A 16,377-nucleotide genomic window follows, 5' to 3' on the forward strand; every position below is an offset into this window, starting at 1 on the left:
ATTAGGCAACACAGAGGATAGCTATCATCTGTCTATCCAACAAATAGAAGCTTTCAGAAGTACTGTTTTGACGAACCAAGTGCATGAAGAATCAAGGTCATGATAAGCTAGAACATAGCAGAGGTGCCTTTAAAATTTAGAGTCAGTCGTGGATGGATGTAGAGACTGTCACACAGAATGAAGTAAGTCAGAAAGAGAAAAACAAATATCGTATATTAACGCATATATATGGAACCTAGAAAAATGGTACAGATGAACCAGTTTGCAGGGCAGAAATAGAGACACAGATGTAGAGAACAAACGTATGGACACCATGGGGGGAAGCCACGGGGGGGTGGGGTGGTGGTGTGATGAATTGGGTGATTGGGACATGTATACACTGATGTGTATAAAATGGATGACTAATAAGAACCTGCTGTATAAAAAATAAAATAAAATTCAAATTTTCAAAAAAAAAGAAATGTATTAGTCAGTATTTATAAGATAAATATATTTCAGGTTCATGCATAACAGCCAATGAACAGTTAGTTGCATTCAAAGAATATTATCTGATTTGGAGATATATATAAACATTCAATACTAGGAAAATACATAATAAAAATTGCGGTTTCTTTATTCCCATCTTACCCCTAGGTTCTTCATGACATTTTTTTTTTCCTTAGAGACCTACTAGAGAATGGACTTGAGGATATGGGGAGGGGGAAGGGTAAGCTGTGACAAAGTGAGAAAGTGGCATGGACATATATACACTACCAAACATAAAATAGATAGCTAGTGGGAAGCAGCCGCATAGCACAGGGAGATCAGCTCAGTGGTTTGTGACCACCTAGAGGGGTGGGATAGGGAGGGTGGGAGGGAGATGCAAGAGGGAGGGGATATGGGAACATATGTATATGTATAACTGATTCACTTTGTTATAAAGCAGAAACTAACATACCATTGTAAAGCAATTATTCTCCAATAAAGATGTTAAAAAAAAATTGGGGTTTGCTGTATTTAAATTCTCATTGAAATTGCTAACAAAGTTATTTTCACTATCTCTTTATTCTGTAAACTGTAAAATGACTTGAAATTACATAGAGTCAATTCTCATTATTCATGGCAGTTATGTTTTTAAAAGTCACTACAAACAATGAATTTGTGAATACTGAGCCATTACTCCTAGAAGAAACACAGGGCTAGGTTCCTGCAAACCTCTGGTCACATTACCAGCTGATCAGTACATAACCTTATGCGTGTTTCTGTTGCAAGACACACTATTTCATATATATTGTTGATTCAACAACACTTAACTCATGGCCAACAGCACTACAACTCATGCCTGAACACATCTAACACATGTATTCTCCTTGTAAGGCACATCACAGCCTTCTTGTGCTTGGGAACATTAGATATCACTACAGCACAATACTTGGGGGCTATTTTAAAGAGTGAAGTCAAAAGGTGCAAAAGACAGAAAAATGTAGAACTAAATAGATTGTGAAAATGACCTTTGTTTATAGTACGAAAGCTGAAACAAGAAAACAGAGCACTACATTTTCAGCTTTATCTTAGCTGAAAATGTCTGTCAGGTGACTCAAATTTTTCACCCTCTGCATGTGTCCATGAATGATGGTGAAGGCTCCACAAATAATGACTTCAGGATTACAGATAAATTTTAGCAAGCTAGCAAATTTGCAAATATAGAATCTATGAATAATGAGGATCATCTGTAGATAAAATTTTATAAGCAAAAGTTGAAAAGAGAAAGTAAGCACAAATATCTAAAATGATAATGGAAAAATTACCATATAGATACAGGAAAAAAATTAAACAGTAGAAGCATTAGAAGAAAAGCCTGAAAAGGCAGGATGATTCTGACTATATGAAAATTAAACACTATGACTACATAAAAAGCAAATATTTCTGTCAAAATGACAACAACCACTACAACCATAAGCAAGGTCAAAAGAAATGACAAGCTAGGAAAAAAGTATTTGTAACTCATAGCACAAAGAATTCTTGCAAATCAAAAAGGAAAAGCACACATCCCAGCTGAAAAGTAGGCAACGGTGATGTTTCTAAAGTTTTCAGATAAGAAAAGATACACAGTTCTCTTAAACACAAGAAAAGGTGCTGAACTTCACAATAATAAGATAAATAAATTATAAATACAATGAGACAATCATTTCCAACTACTAGACTGAGAAATATCCAAAGGTCTGATAAATTATTGGCTAGGGCTTCCCTGGTGGTGCAGTGGTTGAGAGTCCGCCTGCTGATGCAGGGGACACGGGTTCGTGCCCTGGTCCGGGAAGATCCCACATGCCACGGAGCGGCTAGGCCCGTGAGCCATGGCCGCTGAGCCTGCGCGTCCAGAGCCTGTGCTCCGCAACGGGAGAGGCCACAACAGTGAGAGGCCCGCGTACCGAAAAAAAAAAAAATTATTGGCTAGACTGTGGGAAACAGAGACTCTCATTCAATGTTGGTGGAAATGGAAATTAATACAATCTCTACTGAGAGCAATTTGGCAAAAATCTTTTAAAATTACAAATGTGTATCTTCTTCAATCCAGGAGTTCTAATTCTATAATCTAATTCTTGATTCTAATGCAATCTATTTAGATAATCTTAAGGATGTATTCAGACATCTACAAAAATAATTATGTAAAAGAACACTGACTATAGTATTAAATAGCAAACAACTGGAAGCAACCTAAACTTCCATCCATAAGAGCTCAATCAAATAAGTACGGTACACATCTGTATATAAGAATATCTTGCATATGTTTAAAACAAGACAGTTCTACATACTGATATGAAGCGTTCTCCAAGAAATACTGAGGAAAGAGTACTTACCTATTATAAAACACTATACGAATTACCTATAAAAATGGAAAAATAAAAAAGTTTAAAGGAGTTAGATGATATAGCTTACCAAGTGTACCTTCATTACATATTATTTATTTTTTATTGTCAGTAAATGTACACAGCACAAAAATAGAATACAAAAGGGTATACCATGAAGTTCATAATTCAAAAAGATACGTGTACCCCTATGCTCACAGCAGCACTATTCACAATAGCCAAGACATGGAAACAACCTAAATGTCCATCGACAGATGAATGGATAAAGATGATGTGGTACACATATACAATGGAATATTACTCAGCCATTAAAAAGAATGAAATCATGCCATTTGCAGCAACATGTAAGGAGCTAGAGAGTACCATACTGAGTGAAGTAAGTCAGACAGAGAAAGACAAATACCATATGATATCACTTATATGTGGAATCTAAAATACAGTAAGACCCCTGCATAACAAATGAGCTCTGTTCCAAGAGCGCGTTCGTAAGTCCAATTTGTTTGTAAGTCCAACAAAGTTAGCCTAGGTACCCAACTAACACAACTGGCTATATAGTACTGTACTGTAATAGGTTTATAATACTTTTCACACAAATTATACATAAAAAACAAACAAGAACAAAAAATAAAACTTAAAAAAATATTTTTATGTATGTACGTATGTATGTATGGCTGTGTTGGGTCTTCGTTGCTGCATGCGGGCTTTCTCTAGTTGCAGCAAGTGGGGGCTACTCTTCATTGTGGTGTGCGGGCTTCTCATTGCGGTGGCTTCTCTTGTTGCGGAGCACAGGCTCTAGGCACACAGGCTTCAGTAGTCGTGGCACGTGGGCTCAACAGCTGTGGTGCGCAGGCTTAGTAGTTGTGGCTCGCAGGATCTAGGGCACAGGTTCAGTAGTTGTGGCGCATGGGCTTAGTTGCTCTGCAGCATGTGGGATCTTCCTGGACCAGGGCTAGAACCCATGTCCCCTGCATTGGCAGGCAGATGCTTAACCACTGCGCCACCAGGGAAGTCCCCCCAGATAAAACATGTTTAACCTTACAGGACAGTACCTTGAAAAGCACAGTAGCACAGTACAGCAGCTGGCATAGAGGGGCACATTCACATCTTTGAAAGTTTGCAACTTGAAGGTTCGTTTGTGGGGGACTTACTGTATGACACAAATGAACCTATCTATGAAACAGAAACAGAATCACGGATATAGAAACAGACTGGTGGTTGCTGAGGGGGAAGGGGCTGGGGGAGGGATGGAGTGGGAGGTTGGGGTTAACAGATGTAAGCTTTTATATATAGAATGGATACACAACAAGGTCCTACTGTATAGCACAGGCAACTATATTCAGTATCCTATGATAGACCATGATGGAAAATAAAAGAGAAAGACTGTATATATATGTATAACTTTACTGTATAGCAGAAATTAACACAACACTGTAAATCAGCTATACTTCAATAAAAAATATTAAGAAAAAAATTTAAAGGAGTAAGATGATATATCAATATCTTACCAAGTTTAACTTAATTACATATTTATTTTTTTACTGTCAGTAAATGTACACAGCACAAAAGTAGAAAAAATACAAAAGGGTATACTGTGAAGTTTCCCTCACATCCCTGTGTCTTCTAGTCCCTCTTCAGTAGTAACTAGACTATTGCCATGAGATGACAATCAATGCACACACATGCATATATGTAAATGTATATTTACACAAATGGCAGGAAGCAAAATACACACAGTTCTGCATCTTACTTTTTCATTTAAATATATTTTCCTATCAGATTGCTATACATAACAAACAACAATGTAGTTTAAGAAAAACACACAAAAAAAGAATAAAAAGAATAAACTGAATAATGTTCAAAAACTGATTCAAACTATTTTAGAACTTTTATAACATGAATAACAATGGAGAAAGAAATAATTTAAATAAATTATAACAAGTAGATACTCTAATTACGATAAGCGTAAAGGATGAGGGCTTTAGTAACTATTATTTTGGGGAAGCAATATGACAACACATGATGATCTACAGCACTAATTAGATTCTGAGGCCCAATACATGAAACTAATCAACAATTCACAAAAATAATTCTATGGAACTACAGTTTAACAAAAAAAGCCCAAAATAGACCTACTACTGTCATAGAGAAGTGTATATATATATATATATATATATATATATATATATATATACACATACACACACACACACACACACACACACACATACCAATAACCCCAAATCTGACATATGAACCTTATGTACTTGAGAGAGAGAGTGTAATATCATTGTTTAGCACATTTTGTTTTAACCATCACAACAGATTAATCTTTCAGAAATCATCCAACAACTGAAAATTGTTCCAAAATGAAAAGGTGATGCAATGAATTGTGCCATCCAACCAAGTATTCAAAAAAATGATAAAATGTTTGTTTAAAAATAGGAGGAATAGTTGGTAGTGTACTTATTTTCCTGTGATAGGTTATAAAACTGGGCACAATTTATGATGCAACTGTTTCCAGGCATTGGGCAACAGAGAGCACAGGGTGAGATTCTTGAGAAAGGGAAACAGGTGAGCTTTGCATTCACCCTCTTTGGCTGGACACAATTTCCAAACTGCAGCATGAAAGGTGGAGCCTGAGTAAAGAGTACTGTTCTTCCTGGGTGGGGGGAAGAAACAGGGATTGGAGTCTAGGCTCTGGAATAAGGCAGATGGAATTTGAGGAGGTAAGGTCTAGAGGGAAGGGACTTAAAGAGAAGGAGCCCCAAAAATCTGTGTAGGATTCCCACTTAGGTCCTTGCCCAAATCCTAAGTTATGCACGTGTAGGACAAGACTCCACAGAGCCGGGCAGAAGCAGTTGCTGGGGGGCTAAGAGCTGGAGAGAGTTCTGAAGTCATACAGAGTTCTACCACTTACTATGTGGTCCAAAGCAAGTCATTTGGGAATAATAATAGTAACTAACTTGAGAGGCTATTAAGATTCAATGAGGGACTGCCCTGGTGGTGCAGTGGTTAAGAATCCGCTTGTCAATTCAGGGGACATGGGCTTGATCCCTGACCCGGGAAGATCCCACATGCCGCGGGGTGACTGAGTCCACGTGCCACAACTACTGAAGCCTGCACACCTAGAGCCCGTGCTCTGCAACAAGAGAAGCCACTGAAATGAGAAGCCCACGCACTGCAATGAAGAGTGGCCCCTGCTCTCTGCAACTAGAGAAAGTCCGTGAGCAGCAACAAAGACCCAACACAGCCATAAATAAATAAATTTATTTAAAAAAAAAAAGATTCAGTGAAATAACAATGCCTAGCAACACATAGTAATCATTCAAAAATATAGCTATTATTACTTGTAAGGGAAGAAAAATATGATGTGACAGTTTCTAGTTTCCTTTACAATAAAAACCCAACTAACACAGAGCTAAGAGTCTACTGAAACCAAGTTCTATAAAGTAAGATTTTTTTTACAAATTTAAATGTTTATTATAAATTTTACAGTAAAAGTAAAATGAACAATATCTTAGAAGTCAAAATTCTACCTACAGGTAATGGCAAGAGTAGGGAAACTACAGAGTCCAAATTTTACCAAACAATGTACAACTTTCCAGATGAGCAGCTTAACTGGAAAAAACATGAAGTTTGTAAGCAAACAAATTTCAAATCAAATCCCTGCTCCCCTAACTAACAACTGACTGGTATCAAACAAGGTAGCTATGCTATCTTTTATATATATATATATATAAAATAAGATTAACCAGAAGTATTTATCTAAACACAAAGACTCATTAATATTCAGGTGCACTGCTTCACATCTTTCTTCTTCTGCCTAGAAACCAAGTTTTATTTAAAGTAGAATGCAGCTCAACCCTAAATTATATGCCATTTTAAAATATAAAAGGTCAATTTATGTGTCACAATAACTAGTAATGAAAGGATCAGAACTTCGAAGCTCAGAAAATTACTTTCTCCTACAGTATGGAGGTTCCTTAAAAAACTAAAAATAGAGCTACCATATGATCCAGTAATCCCACTCCTGGGCATATATCTAGAGAAAACTCTAATTTGAAAAGATACATACACCCCAATGTTCATAGCAGCACTATTTACAATAGCCATGACATGGAAGCAACCTAAATGACTATTGAAAGATGAATGGATAGAGAAGATGTGGTATATACATATACAATGGAATATTACTCAGGCATTAAAAAGAATGAAGTAATGCCATTTGCAGCAACATGTAAGGAGCTAGAGAGTACCATACTGAGTGAAGTAAGTCAGACAGAGAAAGACAAACATCATATGATATCACTTAGATGTGGAATCTAAAAAAATGAACTTATTTACAAAATAGAAACAGACTCACATAGAAAACAAACATGGTTACCAAAAAGGAAAGGGGAAACAGGGATAAGTTTGGAATTTGGGATTAACAGATACACACTATTACATATAAAATAGATAAACAACAAGGACCTACTGTATAGCACTGGGAACTATATTCGATATCTTACAATAATATATAATGGAAAAGAATCTGAAAAAGAATGGGTATACATACATGTATATGTATAACTGAAATCACTTTGCTGTACACCTAAAACACTGTAAATCCAACTATACTTCCATTAAAAAAAATTAAAAAAAAGAAAGAAAAGAAATTAGTTTCTCCAAAAGCTTCTCCAACTATATTACTTGGTGTCTTCAAAACATGTTACATATATAATCTCAGGACAATAGCTGAACCCACAAGTAATAATAATTTAAAACAATCCTGTGCAAAAGAGAACGTACTGTATGATTGCAGTTCTAAACTAAGTAAAACTAATCTTTGTTCATAGAGGTCAGAATGGTGATTGCCAGGATAGGTAAGTGTGGTGAATGACTAGAAAGGGGTACAAAGGAACTTCTGGACTGAGGGAAATGTTCTTTTATCTTGATGTAGTAACAATGGTATACCTTCTCAAAGCTGATCAAACTCTTCACTTTAAATCTGTGCATTTTTTAAAAAAGTTTATTTATTTATTTAATTTTTGGCTGCGTTGGGTCTTCATTGCTGCGTGCAGGCTTTTCTCTAGTTGAGGTAAGCGGGGGCTACTCTTCGTTGCGGTGTGCAGGCTTCTCATTGCGGTGTCTTCTCTTGTGGAGCACGGGCTCTAGGAGCGCGGGTTTCATTAGTTGTGGCATGCGGGCTCTAGAGCTCAGGCTCAGTAGTTGTGGCGCACGGGCTTAGCTGCTCCGCAGCATGTGGGATCTTCCCCAACCCGTGTCCCCTGCATTGGCTGGCAGATTCTTAACCACTGCGCCACCAGGGAAGTCCCAATCTGTGCATTTTACTGTATATAAATTAACCTCAAAAAAAGTATTTGGAAAAAAAATGACAGCGATGTAAAAATGTTCTTGAATCCTCTTGCAAGGCCACAATTCATACACAAAAATGATAAAACACCAAGTATTTTGTGAAATACCTGAATACTGAATGTCTTCTACTGATTGCTGTATATAAACATGGATTTCTGCAGAAGCAGGAGTTGCTCTGGTTAAACTTTCAGAATTTCACTTCTGAATTGAATTCATTGTTTTCCATTCACCAAGAGCTTCAAACAACATATAACTTACATTCATAACCATTCATAACCTGTATAACCATTCATAACCTGTAGTTTATTTCTGTTAATGGCAACCATACAGAAAAGCTAAACTTACAACATGACTCAGATAAAGTAATCTCTGGCTGATCCCTTAATGAAGGTACTCTTCAATTATGGCATCTCACCTTCTATTTGCCTATCTTCTGAATATAGGTACAGACCATGGAATTTTCCATCTAGGATTCTTCATAACCACAAGGACAATTACTACAGTGAAAGCCAGAAAACAAGCTGTTTTGACTTCATTTTCTCTCTTCTTTGACATTCCCTCCAATCTGTGCTCTAAGCCCATTCTAGACTTCAAAAAACCATGCCAGATACTGTAGACATGATGAAGAATGAGATGTAGTGCCTTGCCTCTAATGACACAGGAAAGACAGATATATAAACAATAAAGATATTATACTGTGAAAAGCTATGTAATAGAAATAAGCAGAGAACAGATGCAAAGAGGGGAACTTACATGGATGGAGAACGGATAACAGTGGTATGACATTTGGGCTAGCCTTAGGCCTTGAAACACACTGTCCTAATGCTTCTAGCTTGTGCATTCTCTGCCTGGAATACTTCAGCCCAATTCATCCCCTGCCTAGTTTTTCTATTCATCTCTTTAGACTTAGCTGAATAACCTAGCTGAAGAACTTCAATTGAATAAAACTGACTTTAATCGAAGAATGAAATACAGGTAACTATACTTTTAAATGTGAGGATTTATATAATTTAAAAAATATCCCTCCCAGGAACGCATAGATTTTGAAAAGATGTTTTTCGAAATTTGCTTTTCAAGGCAACATGGAAACATCCACTAAGAATCATAATGTCCACAACCTTTTATTAAATAGTCACAACACAGAGAGTTACCCTGACGCTATGACAGAAGAGAATCGAGTACTACATATAAGAAGGTAGTTACTAATGTTATTGAGAATGCCAAAAGCTACTGAACTAAAGGAAGAGCGGCATAACATACAGGCAAACAAGCTGATAGAAAGAATATGTAAAAACATTAAAAATGTGATATTAAGTGGGGATATATACACACACACACATGCACAAAATACTGATGACAAACATCAAAATATGGATGAATATGGACCAAAAGTGTAAAATATGTAAAAAGGGAATACAACAGACATATAGATTTTACTCATTTAGTTAAAAATACTGAACACTTTTCTTATGTACTTTTCAAACACACAGAAAATAGAAAAAAAATAGTACAGTGAACATCCATATGAACACCACTTAGATTCAATAACAGCCATATACACTTCATGCACACACATATATACATTTTGCTAAATCATTTAGAAATGTATTACAAACACTGTAATACTTCACTTCTAAATACTTCAGTATGCAAATTTAAAGACCTTCTTCCAGAAACTACAACACCCTTATCACAGCTCATAAAATTAGCAATAGTTATCTAATATCATTTAAAATCCAGTCTATATTCAAATTTCCTCAACCCCCAAGTCTCTTATAAATAGCTTTTCAAAACCAGGGTCTAATCAATAATGAAGGATGCCACATTGTATTTGGCTGTTATATCTCAAGTCACTTTTAATCTGGAATAGTTACCTACTCCATGTCATGTTTTCTTTCATGACACTGAATTTTTGAAGAAAGGAGGCCAGTTATCTTCTACAACATGTCACGTTCTGGACCTGTCTGATCATTTCTTTTGTGATGTCATTTAACTTGTTGCTCTATCCCCAGTATTTCTGATAAATGGGAAAGTAGATCCCAAAGGTCTGTTTAAATTCCACTTAAACTTTTTTGACCATAACACTTCATAGGTAATACAGGGTATTTCATACTGCATCTCAAATGAAAAAGCAAGTCTGACTGTCTGATTACAGTGATGCAAAATTTCATCTCTGATTCTAAGGATCTCTTTATTATAAAGGTATGTTTTCCTTTCAATACAACCAACCAACAAGTATTTGCTGAGATGATGCTTTGACATCATAAGAATTCTAGAGGGGATTTAGATCAATCTTTTATCAAATAGTTTTTGCATCAAAATGTCTTTAATATTGTTTTACACTAACTTTTCTACTTTTCAATATTTTAATTTTTAAACATATATTTTCTACAAACTACAAAATTTATAAAAAAGTAACATTCTCTTTTATAATGATGGTAGACTTACTCCTTAATTGAAATGGGAGCACCTTCTTTCTTTTTGACTTTGTTTGAAACCCTGTAAGGAAAATAAAGGCATTTAGAAGCATAGAACACAGGAGAAAATATTTGCAAACGAAGCAACTGACAAAGGATTAATCTCCAAAATATACAAGCAGCTCAATATCAAAAAAACAAACCCAATCCAAAAATGGGCAGAAGATCTAAATAGACATTTCTCCAAAGAAGATATACAGATTGCCAATAAACACATGAAAGGATGTTCAACATCACTAATCATTAGATAAATGCAAATCAAAACTACAATGAGGTATCACCTCACATAGGTCAGAATGTCCATCATCAAAAAATCTACAAACAATAAATGCTGGAGAGGGTGTGGAGAAAAGGGAACCCTCTTGCAGTGTTGGCGGGAATGTAAATTGATACAGCCACTATGGAGAACAGTATGGAGGTTCCTTAAAAAACTAAAAATAGAATTACCATATGACCCAGCAATCCCACCCTGAGAAAACCATAATTCAAAAAGTCATGTACCACAATGTTCACTGAAGCACTATTTACAATAGCCAGGACATGGAAACAACCTAAGTGTCCATCGACAGATGAATGGATAAAGAAGATGTGGCACATATATACAGTGTAATATTATTCAGCCATAAAAAGAAATTGAGTTATTTGTAGTGAGGTGGATGGACCCAGAGTCTGTCATACAGAGTGAAGTAAGTCAGAAAGAGAAAAACTAATACCGTATGCTAACACATATATGAGGAATCTAAAAAAAAAAGAAAAAGTGGTTCTGATGAACTTAAGGGCAGGACAGGAATAAAGACGCAGACACAGAGAATGGACTTGAAGACACGGGGAGGGGGAAGGGTAAGCTGGGACAAAGTGAGAGAGTAGCATTGACATATATACACTACCAAGTGTAAAACAGCTAGCTAGTGGGAAGCAGCTGCATCGCACAAGGAGATCAGCTTGGTGCTTTGTGACAACCTAAGGGATAGGGAGGGTGGGAGGGAGATGCAAGAGGGAGGGGATATGGGGATACATTATACATATAGCTGATTCACTTTGTTATACAGCAGAAACTAACACAACACTGTAAAGCAATTATATTCCAATAAAGATGTTTAAAAAAAAAAAGAACACACATTTTATACAGAAGTGAACATTTTCTTTCACATAAGACACTTCATTAATTCTCTTTAACAAAATATCATCAGAAAATAAGTTTACAGCCTTCAAATGTACTTTAAACGTGACTCCAAAGTAAACAATTACTAGGCTGCAATTAAGAAAGTTTTCTTCTTTCACTAAGTCTGAAGATGTTCCTGAGCCAACTTATATCTTATTTTCTGTCAAATAAAATATATAATGTGTCACACTCATTTATTAAAATAAAACCATTAAAAACCAGTACTCACTAGACAAAAATATTTTAGAAGTTCAAAAAAAAAATTAAGACTCAAATATTTACTGTTTTTCCTGGTCATACTTAGCACAAATGTCCTACTCCTCTCTTCTCCTTTCTGGCCTCAATACCTTCTATCTTTCCCTACATATATACTAGCTTTCGACTTCACTATTAATCTATATCTTTGAGGCCACAAGATATATTAAAGGGGATTTGTTACTAATAAGTACCAAAGTTAGAGCCTGTGCTATGTTATTTCAATAACATTACTCTCATTCATCTGCATTCTGTTAGGATTTCTAGAAAAAGAAAAATGTATAGGTTAAGAGCTAGACCCAAATCCTGTCTGGCTGCTCTTATGGGAACAGGTTAGTAATGGAAAAGTTGTCAATCACGTATGCTTCTGTGGAGCAATGGCTAAGAATCGCTACCTGAAGGCAACGCTCTCTAAAACACACATAAGCTATTGGAAAACATGACAATGAACAGTAGCTTCTTCTTTTTAATGGTAAAAATTTCCAAGAGACAAAAATGCAAGATCTAGGAAATGGCAATTTGTTTACACTTCTGAATATGAACATAGGTTTATATTTTAATTTACGCAGATATACAAATAATACTGCAAAAAGTAAAGATCATTTCTCTGGAACAAGTTAATCATAGCTTAGCCCTGAATTTGTGGCATATATACTGGACAAGGCTGCTTTCCTAGGAACTGGTGCTTGAACTCACAAAAGAAACAGAAACATCTGCATTTTGTTGGTTAGGACCAGAGTTCAAAGTCTGTTGAAAATCTGCTAGGTTTTAATAACAGTACAATCAAGTATGTGAAATATGAATGTTTATGAGTACAATTAACCAACTTTAATTTTCATCCAGGTCATCCTTCAAATCAAATATATTCTGACACGTTAGAACATTCATATTTTTTAACTGCTGCTAGAGTTATCAAAGAAGAAAGCAATAAGGTGTATAACTATTTAAGGCTGTGGTAAAACAAACATTTTCAAGTTGCACCAGTGGCAATACACATGGAAAGAATTGTGGAAAGGCAGTCAACAGTATCAAAAGCTACTAAAATGTTTAAAAACTAAACTAAAATAAAATGTTTATACTTTTGGACCCAATAATGATACTTCCAGATGTCATAAGGAAATAATCTGCAAGAAGCTTTATATATAAGAATGGTTATCTAATTACCAGAGGAAAAACTTGCTAATGTTCAACATTTAGCAAATGATGAACTTATTCTGAACCAGACTTACTATGAACCAGGCACTATTCCAGATGCTAAAGATCCAAGGTTATAAGACAGACAAGGTCCCTGCTCCCGTGGAGCTCAACATTCTACTGGAAGGAGATAGATAAACAGGTAAAGAAAATCATACCAAGAACGATAAATGCCACACAGAGAATCTAAGTGGGGTGATATAATAGAGAATGAGGGCAGATCACTTCTAGCTTAATCAGGAAGATGAAATTTCAGTTGAGATCTAAGCAACAAGCCAGACAAGTGAAATACAGGGTAACAGCTTTCCAGACTAAAGAATAATGAGTGCAAAGGGACAGAAGAAGGTATAAATCTGGACATGAGCAAGAAAAGAGGCCAGTGTTGCAGGAGTGTACTGAGTAAGAAGAGTGTGGAGGAACTTCCCTGGTGGTCCAGTGTGTAAGACTCTATGCACCCAATGACCGGGTTCGATCCCTGGTCAGGGAACTAGATCCTGCATGCATGCTGCAATCAAGAGTCCACATGCCACAACTAAGAAGTCTGCATGGTGCAACTAAAGATCTCGCATGGTGCAACTAAGACCCCATGCAAATAAATAAATAAATATTTGAGAAAATAATATATCACTCTAGCTGCTGTATTCAGAATGGATTTGGCAGGATGGGACATGAAATTTCATAAGCAAAAAGAATACTTGGGATCTGCTGCAGTAAGGTAAGAGATAATGATGTCTTATCCAGAATATATAAAGAGCTATTACAACTCATCAACAAAAAGACAAACAACCTATTTAAAAAATAGGCAAAGGATGTGAATAGACAGTTCTCCAAAAAAGATATATAAATGGCCAACAAGCACATGAAAAGATGCTCAACATCGTTTAGTCATTAGGAAAGTGCAAATCAAAACCATTAAAACGTATCACTTCATACCCACTAGGATGGCTATAATCAAACAAGGAGACAATAGTAAGTGTTGGTGACGATGTGGAGAAATAGGAACCCTCACACATCGCTGGTGGTTATAATAAAATGGTGCAGTCACTTTATTTATTTACTTATTTATTCTTTAAAGACTTTTTTTTTAATGTGTACCATTCTTTAAAAGTCTTTATTGAATTTGTTACAATATCGCTTCTGTTTTATGTTTTGTTTTTTTATCCGAGAGGCATGTGGGATCTTAGCTCCCTGACCATGGTTCCGCTACAGCGATCTTTTGAGCCAGCAATTCTACACCTAAATATATATCCAAGAAAACTGAAAATATACATCCATACAAAATTTTATACACAAATGGTGATAACAGAATTATTCACTGTAGCCAAAAAGATGAGACAACCCAAATGTCCATCAACTGATGAATGGATAAGCACAATGTGGTACATCCATGCAATTAAAAGAAATGGGGACCTGAACGAACTTTTAGCCAATATATCTCGGTTAAAAAAAGAGATGATAGTATCTTGAATGGGTATTAGTGGAGAGAAATCAAAGTGCATTGATTCAGGATCTGCATGAAAATAGTCAACAGAACTTTCTTATAAATTGGTTATAAAAAGTGAAGGAATAGATTCAATGCAATCAAACTACCACTGGCATTTTTCACAGAACTAGAACAAAAAATTTCCCAGTTTGTATGGAAACACAAAAGACCCCAAATAGCCAAAGCAATCTTGAGAACGAAAAACGGAGTGGGAGGAATCAGGCTCCCTGACTTCAGACTATACTACAAAGCTACAGTAATCAAGACAGTATGGTACTGGCACAAAAACAGAAAGATAGATCAATGGAACAGGATAGAAAGCCCAGAGATAGACCCACGCACATATGGATACCTTATCTTTGATAAAGGTGGCAGGAATGTACAGTGGAGAAAGGACAGCCTCTTCAATAAGTGGTGCTGGGAAAACTGGACAGGTACATGTAAAAGTATGAGATTAGATCACTCCCTAACACCATACACAAAAATAAGCTCAGAATGGATTAAAGACCTAAATGTAAGGCCAGAAACTATCAAACTCTTAGAGGAAAACATAGGAAGAACACTCTATGACATAAATCACAGCAAGATCCTTTCTGACCCAACTCCTAGAGAAATGGAAATAAAACCAAAAATAAACAAATGGGACCTAATGAAACTTCAAAGCTTTTGCACAGCAAAGGAAACCATAAACAAGACCAAAAGACAACCCTCAGAATGGGAGAAAATATTTGCAAATGAAGCAACTGACAAAGGATTAATCTCCAAAATTTACAAGCAGCTCAAGCAGCTCAATAACAAAAAAACAAACAACCCAATCCAAAAATGGGCAGAAGACCTAAACAGACATTTCTCCAAAGAAGATATACAGACTGCCAACAAACACATGAAAGAATGCTCAACATCAGTAATAATTAGAGAAATACGAATCAAAACTACAATGAGATATCATCTCACTCACACCAGTCAGAATGGCCATCATCAAAAAATCTAGAAACAATAAATGCTGGAGAGGGTGTGGAGAAAAGGGAACACTGTTGCACTGCTGGTGGGAATGTGAATTGGTTCAGCCACTATGGAGAACAGTATGGAGGTTCCTTAAAAAACTACAAATAGAACTACCATATGACCCAGCAATCCCACTACTGGGCATATACCCTGAGAAAACCAAAATTCAAAAAGAGTCATGTACCAAAATGTTCATTGCAGCTCTATTCACAATAGCCCGGAGATGGAAACAACCTAAGTGCCCATCATCGGATGAATGGATAAAGAAGATGTGGCACATATATACAATGGAATATTACTCAGCCATAAAAAGAAACGAAATTGAGCTATTTGTAATGAGGTGGATAGACCTAGAGTCTGTCATACAGAGTGAAGTAAGTCAGAAAGAAAAAGACAAATACTGTATGCTAACACATATATATGGAATTTAAGAAAAAAAAATGTCATGAAGAACCTAGGGGTAAGACAGGAATAAAGACACAGAACTACTGGAGAACGGACTTGAGGATATGGGGAGGGGGAAGGGTGAGCTGTGATAGGGTGAGAGAGAGTCATGGACATATACACACTAACAAACGTAAGGTAGATAGCTAGTGG

General features: G+C 36.1%; 1 protein-coding gene across 2 annotated transcripts in view; it reads right to left on the reverse strand.

Moving 5' to 3' along the window:
- LOC136119914 (survival motor neuron protein) overlaps nt 1–16,377 on the reverse strand; it is a 45,891-nt gene that overhangs the window by 3,045 nt on the left and 26,469 nt on the right. Inside the window, exons 8-9 of one of the 2 annotated variants that reach the window (XM_065873246.1) lie at nt 10,653–10,703; nt 2,838–2,863 (exon numbers count right to left, since the gene is read on the reverse strand). In XM_065873246.1, the coding sequence (XP_065729318.1) occupies nt 10,656–10,703 (48 nt within the window). In that variant the 3' untranslated portion in view covers nt 2,838–2,863; nt 10,653–10,655. Of the gene's footprint in view, nt 1–2,837; nt 2,864–10,543; nt 10,704–16,377 lie in introns of those variants that run through there. The other variant, XM_065873247.1, reaches the window with a different exon arrangement.

Source organism: Phocoena phocoena, chromosome 3 (assembly GCF_963924675.1).
Source record: "Phocoena phocoena chromosome 3, mPhoPho1.1, whole genome shotgun sequence".
Lineage (NCBI taxonomy): Eukaryota > Metazoa > Chordata > Mammalia > Artiodactyla > Phocoenidae > Phocoena > Phocoena phocoena.